This window comes from Ricinus communis, chromosome 3 (genome assembly GCF_019578655.1).
Source record: "Ricinus communis isolate WT05 ecotype wild-type chromosome 3, ASM1957865v1, whole genome shotgun sequence".
NCBI classification, from domain to species: Eukaryota; Viridiplantae; Streptophyta; class Magnoliopsida; order Malpighiales; family Euphorbiaceae; genus Ricinus; species Ricinus communis.
This window is the reverse complement of record NC_063258.1, coordinates 29,237,228-29,255,108: the sequence shown is the minus strand read 5'-3', so window position 1 is coordinate 29,255,108 and position 17,881 is coordinate 29,237,228. Positions and strand designations below refer to the sequence as shown.

General features: G+C 34.4%; 1 protein-coding gene across 4 annotated transcripts; it reads right to left on the bottom strand.

The window, feature by feature from the left end:
- Window positions 1-7,806: 7,806 nt before the first annotated feature.
- LOC8259048 lies at window positions 7,807-17,881 on the bottom strand. 4 transcript variants are annotated; one of them, XM_015717464.3, is made up of 11 exons: window positions 16,848-17,875; window positions 16,203-16,479; window positions 15,842-16,027; window positions 15,582-15,734; window positions 14,648-15,094; window positions 11,696-14,026; window positions 10,358-10,560; window positions 10,122-10,277; window positions 9,660-9,894; window positions 8,955-9,268; window positions 7,807-8,618 (listed from the first exon to the last, which is right to left on the bottom strand). In XM_015717464.3, the coding sequence occupies exons 1-11, from the start codon at window positions 17,576-17,578 to the stop codon at window positions 8,324-8,326; spliced, it is 5,328 nt and encodes a 1,775-aa protein (XP_015572950.1). In that variant the 5' UTR covers window positions 17,579-17,875; the 3' UTR covers window positions 7,807-8,323. The 4 variants fall into 4 exon arrangements, with proteins under 4 accessions (XP_015572950.1, XP_015572951.1, XP_015572952.1 ...); XM_015717465.3 differs by having other exon boundaries at window positions 16,203-16,441; window positions 16,848-17,087; XM_015717466.3 differs by lacking the exon at window positions 16,848-17,875 and adding an exon at window positions 16,579-16,827.

The window sequence follows — 17,881 nt, the reverse complement described above, 5'->3', positions numbered from 1 at the left end:
TAGTGGAAGTAGCAATGACAGACTGCTTCCCACTTCTCCATGAAATTGTTCCTCCTGCTAGTTAGAACAAATACCCAAATGTAGACTTTCTAGTGTCTACACAACCAGTATAATCTGAATCCTTAAGTGTATTGTAGTTTACTTGGAACTGTCCAAATTCAGGAGGAAGAGAGTTGATGATGAATTGTACGAGGAAGGACTCACTCACATCCATTTCCATTCCCTTAAGCTTGGCGGCTAAGTTAGTCATTGAGGTTACATGATCATGAATTGGTTTCGACCAATCAAATTTCTTTGTTGTCAGCTTACTCATCAGAGTTCCCACAATAGACTTATTAACAATGTCTGATTGTGAATACTCCTTGATTTTCTTTATAAAATCTTTAGCACAGTCTGTCTTGAGAATCAACGACTTAACATTTTTTGCCATCGTCATTCTCATCAAGTTCAATGCCAACTGGTTTGATCTTTTCCAAGCCTCATAAAGAGACTTTTCACTTTTAGAACTAGCCTCAGTAATTTCAGTAGGCTTTTCATTAGTAACCAGAGCTAGGTCTAAATCCATTACGCCTAGTTGGAACTGAATCTGCTCGTTCCAGTCGACAAAGTTCAATCCATTCCCCAAGGCAAACATGTTGGTCATAGCTGCAAACAATAATACATTCTCACTTATTTAATGTTTTGAGTTCTTTACATAAGATTCAAACATGTAACAATAATCTACATATTTAAGTTCACCTTTGGGTGATTCTTAAATATATAACATTAAACTATAATAATTTAAGCAGGAATAATTTTAACAAATAATCAAGCATATTCAAATAAACATGTATATTATCTTTGGATATACACCCACATTTACCAAATATGTTAATAAATTCCTTTCATTTTTATTAATTATAATCAATGGTTCATCTTTGGATAACCTCCTAAATTTATAATTAATAATTTCAATTTTTTGAATCATAAACTTTTATGTAATTATTTGATTATAAATAATTGAAATATATTTAGATTATTTAAGTAGTCTTTAAAAGTTAAGTCACTTTGGTGACTATAACTATTACTTAAACACAATATCATATTTTAAGAATCTTTATAAGTTTAATCACTTTAGTGACTATAACTTATCTTAAATTAATCAAATCGGTCATTTATATTTGATTAAACAATAATTTTTTAATGACAATTAAATCCAAAAACATATAAATTATCAAAATTTCTATAATTCAATTAAACTTTAATTAATTTGAATTTGAATAAAATTTAAACAATTATGTGCAAATTTGAATATTTTAATTTCATTCAAAATACTTTAAAATAATTTTAATTTTCTTTTATGAACCCTAATCTTAATGTATTTTAATTGTAATTGATTAGGCTATGATACCAATTGTTAGATTAAATTATACACTTATACACTTAATCTAATCCTTAACATGTTTCTAAAATTACAAGAAACATCTATAATTAGCCACAATACCATAATTACGAATTAAATCAACACAATTCTATTAGGGTTCTAAATTCAGTAACACAAATATAATATATGAAACAATACCTTGATCCATGACTTGCTTGATGTTAATTCCTTAAGCATAATTGTTCTTCTCTCTAACCCTCTTGCTTTAAATAAGCCTCTTTCAACGGCGCAAAGCTTAGTTTTTATTTTTAAGCAATTCTCAAAGGAAAAGAATGTGCTGAGCCAAAAAAAAAAAGGGGCAGTTACTTGATACAAAAAAATAACCTCTCTTTAACCTCTTCTATATTTAATTAAGTAACCACCCCACTTACCAATAATAATCCTACAATTATATTATTATATAGATAGTGTAATAAACTTTATTGTATAATTTAATAAAGGTAGAGACAAGGGCATTATCCAATGGTCCAATTCATAATTAACTAATAATCATTATCTTAGTTCATTTAATACTAGACCATATATTTAATTATGGGTCATTAATATAAGATTATAATAATAATAATCTTACAATTTATTCACACATGCATGAGCATTGGGCAAAAATCACAAAATTTTTATCACAGGAAAATAAGGATATTTCACAAAAAAAAAGATGAGATTTTCTTTTTTAGTTTTAAAGTGGATACTGGATGTGAAGAAAAGTAAGGAAAAATCCGTCATTTCGGTCCAAACTATGTAAGATAATCCAACCTATCTTTTAAAGTTGTTTGGTTACTAAGAATTCTGTTACAAGTTGCAATATAAAAAATAAGAATCTACAATCATATATTAACTACACATTTTCAATAATATAATATTCGCTTCCACCAGTTAGAACGCATAGCAAACTGAGGGACTGTTGCTGCCAATGAAGCTAGCGGTGATTCATTTTTATAAATTGATTGTGCAAGCCAAAGATTGAAAGTTTCTAATCAATTGTAGGGCCAAATCTGTAAATTAATTGTAAAAAAAATATATACTTAATTAGCCATATAAAAGCTAACATAAATCTACGAATTGAAGACATATAAGAATTGTGAGAAATCTTTCGTTTTGTACAGGCTTAAGTTGTCGCTTCCTTATATTGGTTTGTGAATATATCCTTTCTATTTTCTTTTGATTTACTTTTTGTTAAGATTTTGAAAAGAGATTGAAAAGTCCAAACTTTTTACAAAAAGAAAAAAGAAAAAGTAAATAGAAAATATGATTGCTTATTATATACCATACCATTCAAATCCGGTCCAAATCGGTCAAATCGAAAATCAAATTTAAATCGAACCGAAATCGCCAAGATACTATTTCCGGGCCCTTCCGTTAAAAATGGTGGTTTTGACTGGCCTAAAAGATTTATTCTAACACTGACGGTTTCGATTTGATTTGAATTTAGGTTTAAGTTTTACTGATTTTGGTCCGATTCTGATTGTTCCATTTTTAATCCATCAATAAGCCTTAAAGATTGAGCAAGCTTTTCTTCACTTAATTGATTAGTTCGAGAATTTTTGTAGTTCTCCAATATAGTTAGATCAACAAATTATTGACTTAATGCAATTGGACTTTTCAACTTACGAATTATTATTTTTTATTCCTTTAGTTACAGAAGTTACACCTGTATGTTTTACGCCATCTAAAAAATATATAATTTTAAATAAAATAATAATATATTTAAAATATAAAATAAAAGTTAAATACATAAATAATTGTTTGAACTTGTCTCGATTTTGTATTTGGCCCATCGAATTCAATTTTGACTTAATTGGACTTCTTAATTCATGGGTTTTTAACTCCTTTAATCACAGATATTATACGCATGTATTTTATGTCATCTAAAAAATATCTAAGTTTGAATAAAATAATAATATATTTAAAATATAAAATAAAAAAAAATGTAAAACAATGAGTTTTAGTTCTTAAATAAAACTCATTGTTCTTTTATCATTTATTAAATATTCTCTTGCTACGGTTACCAATGTAAGCATCGCTTGTGAGTATAAAAAAAAGTCTTTAATAGGGGAAAAGCTAAAGAATTACAATTGTTTATTTTAATCATTTGAAAATATATTTTTTTATTTTATTTAATAAATTAATAAAATAATTTTAAATACAATAAATAATATAGTAAAACTAATAGAAAATATTCTTCATAAGAGATTAATCTAACGTGTTAACTTTATTGGTAAATAATCTAAATATAACAATTCGTGAAATTCATATACCAATTGAATTAAATAGGTTTTTTTTTCTACTTTATCTTTTTTATAGTGTTGAATACTCTTAAATCGCACGCCTACTTCATAAATGAGTGTATATATACACAACACGAGCACACAATCCTAACTAAGTAGGCATATGAAAATTCTTTTTTCTAATTAAAACATTAAAGTAACAACAACTTTATAATACGTACAAGAATTTATGATTGATCAAGCCATGAGTGATGACAAATTAAAAGCTTCCAAATTCGATGGCATTTTTCGCGATTTAAAAACTTCATTATTACCTGCTAAAGGATTACTAATTGGGCTAAATTTGGTCTTGTAATCAATTTATCTTTCTCAAATTAAAATAATGAATAGTTCAATATCATAAGACTGAGCTACTAGTTGTAATCTTGTTTACCATTGTAGCAGTACTCCTACCATATTCTTTGAAGGCTTCTCTCTGGTTTCCAAAGAAAAAAAAAACAAGAACAAGAGTTAACCCAACCTGCAACTCTAACTCCACATCCTATTATCAAGATTGCATGTCGTAGAAGTCTCTACCCTTCTTAATGCTTCTCTACTCTCTCGTCCATTCATATTCCCAAGAATTCTGCTACTTTTGGCTATATTTTTGAAATAACAATTGATATAATTGAGAAATCTGTAGCCACCACAAAACTACATTTGATGGGTCTTCTTGCTATCCAAGATTTGATTTCTTAAGAGAAAATGGCATTAAAAGATTGTTTGGAGATGTTAGATTATACCCTTTATGAACTTGAACAAGAGATGATCTTCATGCTATCCCTGCGTCTATAGGCCATCTGCATTTCTTAGACCTTACTTAGTGCAGCGATGACAAATCAATATACCTGCATTGATGGGTTTCTAATTTGGATGAATTTGATTTAAAGAATTAGAAAGATTTCAAATTATAGCTTCAAGATTTGTTTTCTCCTATCACTTGTATGATTAGAAATTGTTTGTCTATAATTACATATATGGAGACCATAAAAGAGGATAAAGCTAGTGTTCAAGATCAATAGATGTTTTTTAAATTGGTTCCAAGGAATAGGTTTTCTATATGGATGGCTTCTGCTGACAGGATCTTAGTGGCAAGAAGGCCAAATCTGAGACCTAACATTCTTGTTGCTAGTGATGGGAGTGGTGATTATAGCTTGATTGGTGAGGCCAGAAAGATGGCACCAAACAGAAGCAGGACCAGGTTTGTGATCAAGATCAAGGCAGGGGTGTACAATGAGACTAGTAATACTTATGGAGAAGATCGACATCAGGCTTATAGGAGATGGATTGACCAAAACCATAATCACAGGGTCTAAACTTTGTTAATGGGTTTTCCACATTTAATTCTGCTACCTTAAGTATGCATTCTTTTTATAGTTTCTATTTTTAAGTTTTGAACTTCGATTTATTTCAGAATCTGAGATTACTAAATATTAAATAATTTTTCTTAAATTCTTAAAGCTGTAGTAGGTAAACTGTTCGAAATGTCTCATGGACTCTAGGGCCGATCGGCTAACCATACTGGCCCTATATTTTTTTGCTTTTTTGGTAGTTTTTAATGTATTATTGGCCTCTGTTCAATCTTAGGCCTTTCTAGTTTTATAATCATAGCTATAGGCAAGTTGTAATAGCTAGGGTTTCTTTTCTTGCTTTACTTTCTTTGTTATTATTTTATTGTTTATTATATATTAACCCAAAACTTGATTATATGATTGATTAATTAAAATGGGTCACTTAGACTTAGAGCTGAAAACTGATCCAATACAGATTTGATAGTCTAATAGGTTAATCCACTTTAACTGGGACTAAGCCTTAAAATCAATTAGACTAATGGGTCTTGACATGTTTAGTTAGGTTTTGAACTTATTTAGGGCTGAAATCACAACTAATGGCTCTTCTCATAATAAGTAGTCCAATATGCTTAAAGGTTGGAATCCAAAGAGCATAACATGTAATTTGGCTAGAATAGATAGGCCTTATGCATAACTGGTCAGTAAGTTAGATTAATAACTTTAAGTAAGGGCTCGACTTGAATAAAATGAACTAGACTTAGGTATATTGTGTGATGTCTTGACATGCCTGTGTATAAAATGCTTGCATTTATAAAAAATATTTTATTAAATAATAAATTTAAAAACTAATATACACAAATAAGGAAGTTAGTTTCAGATCTATCTCTGAATTCTGTGGCTTAAGTTTTCTTGTGGAATCTGAGTAAAGCCACTCATTAGTAAAAGTGTCCTGATGATTATTCGGGTGGTGACTCACATTTCTGTGCTAATCTCAGTGATTAGTTAGTGTGTCTTCGAGTAGGTTGAAAAGCCTTACAATGTCATAGTCGCTAAAGACACTTAGATGTACGCCCGAAACCGCCTCCCACATTTTGTTTTGCTGATATACATAAAAGAGGCCTATATTTCTAATAAGCCAATGAAAATGATTTAGAAACTTTTATCTAAGGAGATGGCTACACTATAGATTCATTTACGAGATTAAAAGTAAAATGCACAATTCAAAATACATATTAAAAGTTCAAAACGAAAACCATGCATTTTAATATTTTAGTATATTTTAATATCATTGTACAACTATTCATTTGTTTTTACAGTACCAAAATATGTACTTCGAATATCATTGTGGCTTTAGATGGTTCCGGTGATTTCATAACCATAGCCGAGAGCTTGTAAGCTGCTCCAAATGACAGTTTATCTCGTTTCACGACATACATCAAAATAGGCCTATATGTTGGAGTTGTACATGTTCCTTTTAAGAAAACTAACATTGCATTTGTGGATGACAGAGCTGAAAAAAAATATCATTTCTAATGACAGAGTAATGGATCAAGCTTTTCAACAATGGACTCTGCTACTGTAAAAGTTGATAAAATTGGTTTTCTGGGTGATGTACTCAACTATTTAGAGCATTATTAGAGCAAAGAATGAGTAAGTTGTTGCTCTTCTTTCAATTTCTAAAGAGTCTACATTTTATCGGATTAAAAGATATCAAGATACGTTGTATAGAAACATGGGTCCAAGGTTTTATTGGAAGTGTTTCATATATAGGACCGTGGATTTTATATTTGGCGAAGAACACGCTATTTTTTGAAAATGCCAAATTTTAGCGAGAGAAGCTATTCCAAGCCAAGCTAATGCATTAACTGCTAATGGCTGGGAAAATAAGAAAAAAAGTAGACTTTTATTTCAGTTTTGTAATATTAATGATATTATATTTCCTGAACGACTTCTTCTTTGGATCGCCCATGGAAAGCATGCAATCATACATGACTTAGGTCATCGACTCTGGAGGTTGGCTGCATTGGAATATTAGTAGTTATTGCGGAAACATTACTTCATAGAACTTAATAATTCTGGACCAAAAGCTTCGGTTGATAAGCGAATCAAGTGGCCTAGAATACATTCTTTCCTGGACACAGATGTGGCCAAAAGTTTTACAGTCTGAGTATTCTTTTTATTTCTAAACTAAAATAGAATATAATTGTGCTCTCTTGACTAAAATTTGATACTCAATTTGTGCGTTTGGATGGAAGGTTTTTTTTTTAAAAAAAAAAATTGGTTTTATAAGATTTTGGAATCTCCAACCCTTATATGAGACAAAGGTAACGATTAGAAAGCTAAGGTTTTTAAAATCTTTTACAAAATTTCAACATCCTTCAAATCTCAACCTACCAAATTAGTAGATTAAAGGGATTATATATATATATATATTTTTAATTCATATCACTTTCTAAAACCTTCATTGACCATCAATTTGTTTTCAAATAAAATAAAATTAAAAAACCTAACTTTCCACCAACATCTTACCTCTATTTACTTTATAAAACCTTTTCTTATCTTATTTTACTCTCCTTCTATCAAAATAGTGTTAGTTATAACTACAGACCATTTGCTCAAGCCATTCATTAGACAACATTGAGTCATTGCCCGATGGTCCAATGCATTTTCTTTTTCAAGTACATATTGCTATAGTTTTATTGTGATTTTATTGTTCAAGATGTAAATGGTAAACCACATGTTGACTACCAAAAATTAATGAAGAATGCTTCATATTTCTACGAATTTGCTACAGGGAAAGGGAAGTAAAAAGACAAAAAAAATTAAATTACACTAGAATTTACACCTTATAATTTTATTAGTAATATATCGGAATTCATTATAAGCTGTTAAAAGCTTTGCTACAGGCTTTGTATAGGTGCCATGCACCATGTAGATTGGTATCTGGTATACATTAACAATCAGAAATCCTCGTATATATTTGCACTAGAAGGAGATGCCAAAATTTGTACATACAGTTCACTATCCTACTTTGTAAAAATTCTCTATTCTCTGCCTTTGAGATTTATACCAACTGTACACCGAGACTCCACATCCACCAACTAAGCACTAAAACGCTGATTTCTGCTTCTATTGTGTTTTCTTAGCCTGTCATTCTCTTTTCCTCCTCAGCAGCGTTAGCCATCATCACTCCTTAGATATTTTCAATTAGACACAACATTCTGCTAGCAACTCCTCTTTAATTCCTCTATGTGCTTGTACATCTTAGCATGAGTTACCAAAGCATTCTAATACCATTGCTTTTGTTAACCAACAACAATGCCCTTCTTTATTCCTCAATAGTCCTATTCAGTAGCTACTCTTTTCTGTAAAGGCTGCCTTGGATATAGAATTACTGCTAGTATCAAAGAAAATGCAAGGCCAACTATCCCGCTGAAGGGTTGGAATGGGTGATTCCCAGTTACCCACAGAGGATAATTGGGTTTATAGGTCAAAAAGCCACCTGCTTGCAAGATAAAGCTCGATGCCATGATCCCTGCACGCAGTCCAATTGGAATGGAAAGACTACCTTGACTTCTTTGCCGAAATCCTGCAACGGCAACAGAGAAAAGCCAAAGCCCTGGTATTGCCCACAAAGACCTAAAAACAAATTGGAAGATATCAATATCATATTCCAATGAACTGATGATATTCGTAATAAGAAACACCAATCGATCTATGATTATAAATAGCATTAGCTCATGTATTTAGTTGTTGCTTTTCTGCATTTACCATAATGTAGAAGGACCAGAATCAGAAGTTCAGTTGACCAAAAATTTAAATTGATACATTAACCACAATTATGTTAAAGAGGTGAAAAACTGGACAAGAAAAGGAAGACCAGTCCTCTACTTTTCCATAAGATAAGCAAAAGAAAAAGAAACTGCACCGGAAAGAGGCAATGTGATGTGACAACATGGTAAGTAAAGGAAATACCTCTGGGAAAGAGAAAAGGCAAGTCCGGAAATGATAATTCCTCGATGATAACCAAGATCAGAGGCAATTTCTTCAGGCAACCACGCCCGGAAAAGAAGTTCTTCAACAAGCACAACACTGGTTGCTGTTATGATTCCTTGACCAGCAAGCATAATTACTTGCCCACATACTCTCAGAAATGTCAAGGCATCTAAAGAAGATATTGGAAGACTTGAAGGCCAACAGAAACAAACACAACCCAACAAAGCATTTGCAGATTGTATTGATAGAACAATCATGACTCCTCCAATCAAACTGATGAAGAACTTTTGGATCTGCAAGCAGTGAGATCAACATTCAACTATTTTGTCTAACTGAAATATGATCACAGAATATTTATCTACTATAACTACTTCTCCAGGAAAAGGGAAAAAATAAGAAGAAGAACAAGAAGACAATAAGCAGTCCCTGATGCATCTAATGATAAATGAAGTATCTAAGATTCATTGAACGAAGCAATGCGCTTAGCTAAACTCATTAATTGCTAGAAAAAAATCTTAAAGAAAATGAAATGGGAAAGAAAAATAAAAAGGAAAATGAGCTGCTACTGTTCCACATGACTGGTGCATTACAATATGTCAGCAACTTGCCGAGAGAAGCAGGGGCTGAATTTTCAATCTTATGTTGAGCTACAGGCAAAAATCTAAACTTCGATTATAACCATACCTGAGGAGGTTTTGTCAGATCCAACCCATATTCCTTCATCGGATCTTCATACCCACGGATTCTTCTGCCCCATAGCATAACAAGTATCATAACAGCTGTATAGAGGCCAATAATGCTACCAAGCTCAGCAAATCTAGAGGGTTTACTTGTTGTCCAGCTCTGCACAAGTGTTGGAAGCAGTGGAATAATGACCGGCGACCATAAAACAAGCACCATGCCGGCAAACCCAATAATCCTTGGAGGAAATAATAATTGAAAGAGATTCAGTAAACACAATATTTTATACTAATAGAGTACTAAAGCAAAAAAGAAACATATAAGAAACTTATCAAGTAATGAATTTGCTTATTCATCCACTACAAGAAAACAAGAGGAAGAAGGCAGGATGGAGGCAGAAGAGCGAAAAGAGGAAGAAGAGGGGAGGAATAGTGGCCCGCAATAACACTTGGGAGCTTATATTACCTCTGGTACAGGGGCCGCTCAGCCATATGGAGAAATGAGATAAGCTTGTTAGTCAGACTCATCGCACCACGTATGCCACCCCAAAGCAAAGCAAGTTTACCAACCAGCCTCAACAAGCCACCCTTTTGTCCCAAGTCTGCTAACATCGCAACCAGCCTGTTGTACATATACAATTTGTAAATATTAATACCTTGAAGTCGACATACCAGATAAACATATGAAGGTATTTTTAAGACCTTTCTTGATCCACTTCACCATCTTCCTTTGTAGGAACCACAGGACCAGCAACTGACATGGCTTTCTCAGCAAGGCTTGCAGCTATATTCTGGTTTTTCTCAGACATTTCCTCATCAACCTTGTCAACTTCCTTAGTGAGACTTGCTTTCTCCTTGAAGGAATTAGACAAGCTTTCTGCAGTATCCTTGTCTTTGCTCAGACTCTTCACAGGTAAGCATAACAATCAGCAAAAGAAACGCATCCATATCTCCCCCACAAAAAAGGGGAAAAAACCCAGAAAAGGAAAAGGAGATTAAAGAAAACGCCTGAAGACAAAAATTAATAAAATACAAATTACTTTTAGTGAACAAGCACACATGTAAACAATAACATTCAGAAACAGAACTATGTACTTTGTTAAATCCATGTGAGGGAGATTGCAGTGCTTCTTAACATGCATCCCATATTTTTTCTCTCATTTCTTACCAATCCGAAGGTCATTTATAACAGTTTGGCATATGAATTATACTGAAGACAGCTCCATGGTGCAATGGATATTAATACTACACTACTTAATTGGGCTTTTAGCCAGTAGACAAGCACCAAATTTGTGCAACCCCATGCACACACAACTACAAAATGTTAAAAGTTAAAAAAATTAAAAATCCACCTCAAATGGTCCTGGTCACACATCAGATATGTCTTGGACATTGGTGTTGGAGCTTTTACAGTAAATCAGTTTCATTTTGATAGATCTATAATCAGAGAGATGTGCATTTGATTTAGTTATTCTGACTCACAGACACCGACCTTGAAACATTAACTAAATTGATATACATGAATATGACATATGTCCACATTGTGCGGCTGAATTAAGTTATAAACTTATCCCTAAAAAATCGCTTGTTATTTCGCGGTATTGGTGTCATATCTAAGCTTATTAGCAGGTTGCTGGCCATTTTCAAGCATTTAATTATTCAAGTTCAGCAAGAACACTCAAAAATATAAAATAAGAAAAAGGAAGAAGAAAAATAAGCGGAGGAAATCTTTGGAGTTTTAATATGAAGTGATGAAATAAGGTCATGAGCATTAGTTGACAACATATAATTGATGGTCCAAAAACTTTACAATACCAAATTCTTAGAGCATCTTAAACTTATATGCACATGAAGAACTACCTACAGGAAAATTCAAACGAAGAGAACATGCCATCTAGAATAACAAAGATTTTCATTTAAATAACAGAGACACTGAGTATAAATCTTGTGTGAACCTATATTTCGCAGCAGGATCCCAAAGAAGTGGGTCCAAGGCCTATCCAAAGATAATGTAAAACTTCAAAACATATTCATTATTACCTGTTGCTGTACCAGTAAGGCAGATGCTCCTATAGCAGCTGTAACAGCTCCAACCATAACATTGTCACTGTTTTTATTTTTTAAGGCAGCTTCTTCTAACTCTCTACTCCTTGAATTCCTCATACTCGTAGTTTGATTGCTTCTGATAGTAAGCTTCAGGCCATCGTTCTTCACATTGGTATTATCTGGATCTTTTCTCCCAGATATTTCTGTTTGCTCATTGGACGTCAGAACAATATCATGCCTGGTACCTACATCGAAATATTTTCTCAGAGCAGCTAAGCTAGAGCCAATAACAACACCAACTGGCAACACTCTTCCCAGATAATTTGTGCTCGGAACAGCAGAAGAAATGGCCCTTACTATCTCCTCTCCTTGAAGTGTACCAACTTTTTCAGGAGTACTTTGAATACTTGAGTTATCTTGCACGGACAGATTACCTGTATCATGTCCAATAGCCAGTGACACAGCATTTGCCACTAGCTCAAGATCTCTAGCAAGATCAGATTCCATTTCTTTCATGTCATCTGCACTTAGCTTGCGATCAATTTCAACCCTCAAGGCATCCAATATAATAATTTTCACAAACTGCATAACCTCCTCCAATCTATCCTTACCATTTTCAACATGTTCTTGTAAATTGTCCACTGTGCTATATTCTCTGACAGGTTCTTGTTGTTTTTCAGTATCTAATAACACATAAGATGGTTCTATATAGTTATCTGCATCATTTACTTCTGCAGAAGGATGGATCTGATCCTTTCTGTCAACACCATCATCAGCTGTAAGATCATGTTCAATAATTCCCGGTTGCTCCAAGAGCTTCCATTGACCATCTTCTGGAAAATAGTCGAATAATAGAGAAGTAGTTGTATCTAAATCAAGTGGTTTGCTATTTGGTGCCTTTGAAAGAAGATATCTGTGGAAGTATTCATTCTGTAGATAGTCCCGATATGGATGTGCACTTACGTACAATGGAATGCTATTTACATGTCTATCAGCATAATCAGCCAAAAATTTGCCACCAACTAATTTATTCTTCTTTATTTCTTCATTAAACTTATACTTACTAGAAGTACTTCCTTGACCATCACTACCATCATCACCATACAATATGGGATTCGTAGCGGGTTTCTCCTCTACCCAGCCAGTACTCATCAAATTCTGTGGGTTGACACCATTCACTTCATGCTTACGTACAGGAGAATCATTTGAAACATCAGACTGCATGCCCACGTCATTTGTACCAGTCACTTCTAATATGTGATCCCCACTAGCATGTTCTTTCTTGTATGTAGTTTCAATTGACTCATCCTCAAAATTATCTGTGTCTTGGGTGTTATTTTCATCATCTTTTCCCTCTTCCAACTGAGAAATCATATCTTCTATGACACCAAACACACTGTTAACAGCCACTTGGGTGGAATCATCCATCCCGGTCAAGGCATCTAATGCCTCAGCAACACCGAAGGCAGGGGGATTAGAATCAGATGCAATAGGTTTATTTTGATCAGGAACAGATGGCACTGCTTTGATCTCCATCTTATGATTATCATTACCTTCCCTTTCCATGGGTTGGGAGTCAGTAAAGGACTCTGCAGATGAAGGTACTGCTTCAGCTATGTTGCTTGATACCATCTTACTTTGATCACCTGAAGAATTCAGGACTCTCTCTTCACTTTTCTGGGTATTACTCTCCCTTTTAATTTCAAGCTGAGGTGTTCCACCGTCCTGATCAATAATTGCTTCCTCACTGCCATTTACCTTTTCAGTGCAGCTAGTAACATTTGGCATAGCACTTATTTCAAACCCCTTTTCACCACTGTCAGAAACAAGATCAGCTCTTTCTTTAGTGAACTCATCACTTCGATGACTATTTCCTGAATCACTTGTGCCCTTGCTACCAGAACCATATGCATCACCTTGTTGGCTGTTCGTAGTTTGAGGCTGACCTAGATCACTAGATTTATGCACATTTTCTGAGGAACAAAGCTCTGAATCCAATCCTTTAACAGACTTTTCTGACCCAGGTTGATTGTTATCAGAGCCATCTGTCAAATCATCAACCTTTTTAATCTCATCTGAAGAACGAGGATCTTTAGATGTAGCTTCAGCATCTGATGCTCTGCTCTTTTCCTGGATCTTTGACTTAACCCCTGGTGTTGCAGCAGGAATTTTACCAATGCCAAGAAATCTATCAAGTTTTAAGTTTGTGTTTTGAGCATGCAGAATTCCAGATACAGAAGTTCTAAGCTTTTCACGCACATCTTCTGGTACAGCATCTTGTAAAGCTTTCATAAGTGTCTCTCCTTGACCAACAGCAGTCAAGACCTGAATGGAAGCAACAGATAAAGTCTCAGAGATTGATTAAATCAAGGTAAGCAACTAGACAAATGTACGCCCAAAATAACTTCTTGAAGCGATACAAGACAGCAACAGCTACATATATTACATAGAATCCTGGCTTTTTGCTCCACATTTCTTCTCAAGATACATAAACAGCTCTATCTATGTTCTCAGTGAGCATAAACTAGGTATGTCTAGCAAAACTTTAATCTAGGTATATTCAACATGGAACTGTGATGATAAATAGCATCTAACGAAAAAAAATTTAAGGAAAAAACAGAGAAATTCAACGTACATAAATTTTTCATCTCTCCACAATAGCATCAGTGCAGATAATGTGAAACAGATATTTAAGAAACTAGACAGTTTGGAACTCCTTTTCAACTCGTCCCGGATGTGCATTATGGCAAAGTACAAATTAGTTAAAATTTTACATACATGGCATAACCACAAGGGTCAGGATCCACAATCACATATCATTTCTATGCATTTTTGGAAACAGAGACAACAAGAATCATCAATAAGACCACGAATCTGAAGAAACACCATGACAAATGCATACTTAAACCTGAAACAGTAATGACAAATTATAACGTTTACTAGTACCTTCTTCTTTTCTTCTTCTTCTAGAATACCAGGCATGGTAACATCAAGCATATTCATAACCACCTGTGCTGTTTGTATCACTTCACCACTTCCAGTGTCAGCAACCTCCTCTTTGACCAACTCCACATCAACAGAGCTAGTCTGCTGCAAGGCATCATTCTCGCCTTCTTGTAATCCCTCTTCAAGTTTCAAAATTTTGTGAGAATCTTGTTGATATCTTGATTGGACAGCAGTATCACTGTCTTCAAGCACCTCTTTTATAGGATCCATTGTATACCCATTAGCATCAGTTAAACTAAGATCTAAGAACTTGTCAGATTTGGATCTTTTACTGGTTGTTCTGCCTTTTACAAGAGTTAAACCTTTTTTAGGGTTGAGAGAAAGATCTACATCTTTCAGAAGAGGGTGACGACCCTTCAACAGCCCAAGCTCCACTGCTGACAGCCACTATAAGCACCACATGCATACTAGTCAGTGTATCACTTACTATATTTAAAGTTGCACTTTACCAAGTTCTCAGCTAAAAAGAAGGGGAAGAAAGTTTCAGCATTCTCTATTGAGGATACTCAAAATATGTATGTGTTCCAGATTATGATATGATGATAGCCCCACTAACAATTCAAAAGTAAGCTATACAACCTATTCACATTTATATTAATCAAAAGTTTTACAAGTTATTAGGTACATTAAAATCTGCAGTTACAAGGATTTCAGAATATTTAATGATGCTAAACATTTGTTTCCAGGGGTAATGGCAATATCTGCATGATTTCTTAAAAATAAGCATGAGCTTATCATAATACACATGCATCAGCTTAAAAAACCAAAAGTTAAAGGATATTTAAGAATCAATTCCATGCCAAAACACATAAATTATTCACATTCCAGAAATGAATCTTCTTATGCCATCAAGAAGAAGAGGATAGTTCATCACCTCAGTTGTTAAATTCTGGCACCATGATACAGCAGCTCTGTCACTTGCTATAACACTAGATGGCACACAAGAGCACAAAAGGAGGCTTGTAAATGGATTTTCTGCAATTAAGCTACGTGGCATGGAAAACAACGGCACTGTCCCATCATCATTCTGATATTTTGATAGAATTACGAGTATTAGATGTTTAAACATGAAGTGAAAGACCAATCACATGCAGAATTTAGAGCAATAAGGTATTAGAATTACAGAATATACACCTGAAGAAAGAGAACAGGAATCTTCACATTCCCAACCACATCTCGTGTGCTAGATTTAGAATAGAAGTCTTCTATTTCTTCAAAACCATAAGATATCATAGATATTGCTTTTTCAAAATCACGCACAGATTTTGCGCTTAAGGCCTTTTCCACGTCAAACCCTTTTTCTCTCCCTTGAAATAGTTCCTAGTAGCATTCATCAATAATGAGTCTACTTACCACCATATAGGTATAGTTAGATTTTTAAATGGCTGACCATAAGTAATGCACATTGTACCATGCATTTTATATCTTTCCTAATATGCAATCAAGGAATAATGCATTTTCATTAAAATAATAAACGTCTAAGGAAAATATAAACCTTATTAGATTGCAGGATATCTATCAGTCCACCAGTGAGTTTCTGATCCAAAGCAATGTGATAAGGAGAGGATTTCGTAACTTCCTCCAAGTCAAAAGGATTATTAATGCATGTGGCAGCTGTGAGAGGTGTTCTATCCCCAACTTCTGCTAGATATTTAGTCAACATGTTTGCACCATATCCCCAGCCAACTCCCATCAATGTTGTCCATGGCCTTGCCTTATTGATGAAGTGTATAGCTGTGCAGATATCATCGCTGTCAGCAGCTGTAAATAACCTACATAAATAAAGTAGTTAAGAAGCCCTACTCTCAGCCTCTTCTTGCAATAAAAATTTAAAATGAAATATGGGGTAGATAATTTTCCCACCGACAAACCTTAAAGAGTAAACATTTTCTTGTCTCTATTACATGGCATGATTATTGTCATAATAACAGCCACACTAATACTCTAGTAAACCAGCAATTCAAGAAAAAGCTCTTATCGTTGTGCTTGTGACCTCTTAAGAAAGTAGATAATGCTCCAATATATTCCTTCATGTTCTATATACTTTGTACTAGTAGATTTCAGTTCATAGCATTTTCCCTTGCATAAGAAAGATGAAAGCTGCAGAACACAATAATAGGATATATAGTTTCACATATACCGTGCAGTCGTAAGCGGTGAACGAGCACATCCTCTAGGATTGAGAACAACAGGGAAAAACCCTCGCATAAGTGCATCACAAACAAAATCCCTAACATTCTCACACATGCTTCCTTCAGTAGTCCCCGGAACTAGCAACAAAGTAGTATCCAATCCATGCTCTTCCCTCAGCTCCAAATTCGCTGGCCAATCAAGCGAAATCACACCTCCATCTTCTGTACTCACGCACACTCTCTGGTATTCCAATTTCTCCTCAATGATTCCACCGATTCCACTCTCTCTCGCTTCAATTCTCCCTCTACTTAACCTAACAAAATGCCTGTCCTCTTCTAGAAACCTCTCACTCACATTTTCTAATCCTTCAAGAGATATTGAAGGACAGCGAAGAAACACGAAACGATTGAACGGAGTAGGGCTAGCGAAGAGAATCCACTCTCCGATATTTGAATTGATTAAGGAGTTACTATTAGGATTAGTGGATTTGGACTGCGAAAGATAAAGCGTTAAACCGGAAGCGAGACCTAGAATCGGAGCGAGAAAATCGAGGGAATTTTGAGAGGGAAATTGAGAGAGGAAGTACCGGAAAGGTTCCAATAAGTTGTTGCTGCTGATGCAAGCTGTTCGTTTGATACGACGGCGTCTGTAGAATCGGAAATGGCGGATTTGAAAGGGGTACCTGGAGTGTAAAAGAAGATGCTGCGGTGGTTTAAGGGGGAGATTGGCTGTGTTCATTTTCAGGAAGAGAGTGTTCTGTTGAGAGTGGAATTATGTTTAGTTGTATTTTAAAAATCGAGGGTTCATTGAATGGATTGGGAGCGAGAGTGATAAGATAGAGACTGGAAGAAAGTGCAACGACGACAGCGAGATTTTGTGAAAGAGAAGCGAGTGGTGAGGGTGGTGGCGATGGCGGTGGCGGGTCCCTTTTTGCAGTTTTACGTTTACCCGCGAAGAATGAATAATAACATTTGATTGGTTTCAGTTGGTCGCGGGGAATTCGTGTGCAATTTGCATCCAGAAAGCTCCCGTGCCCAAATT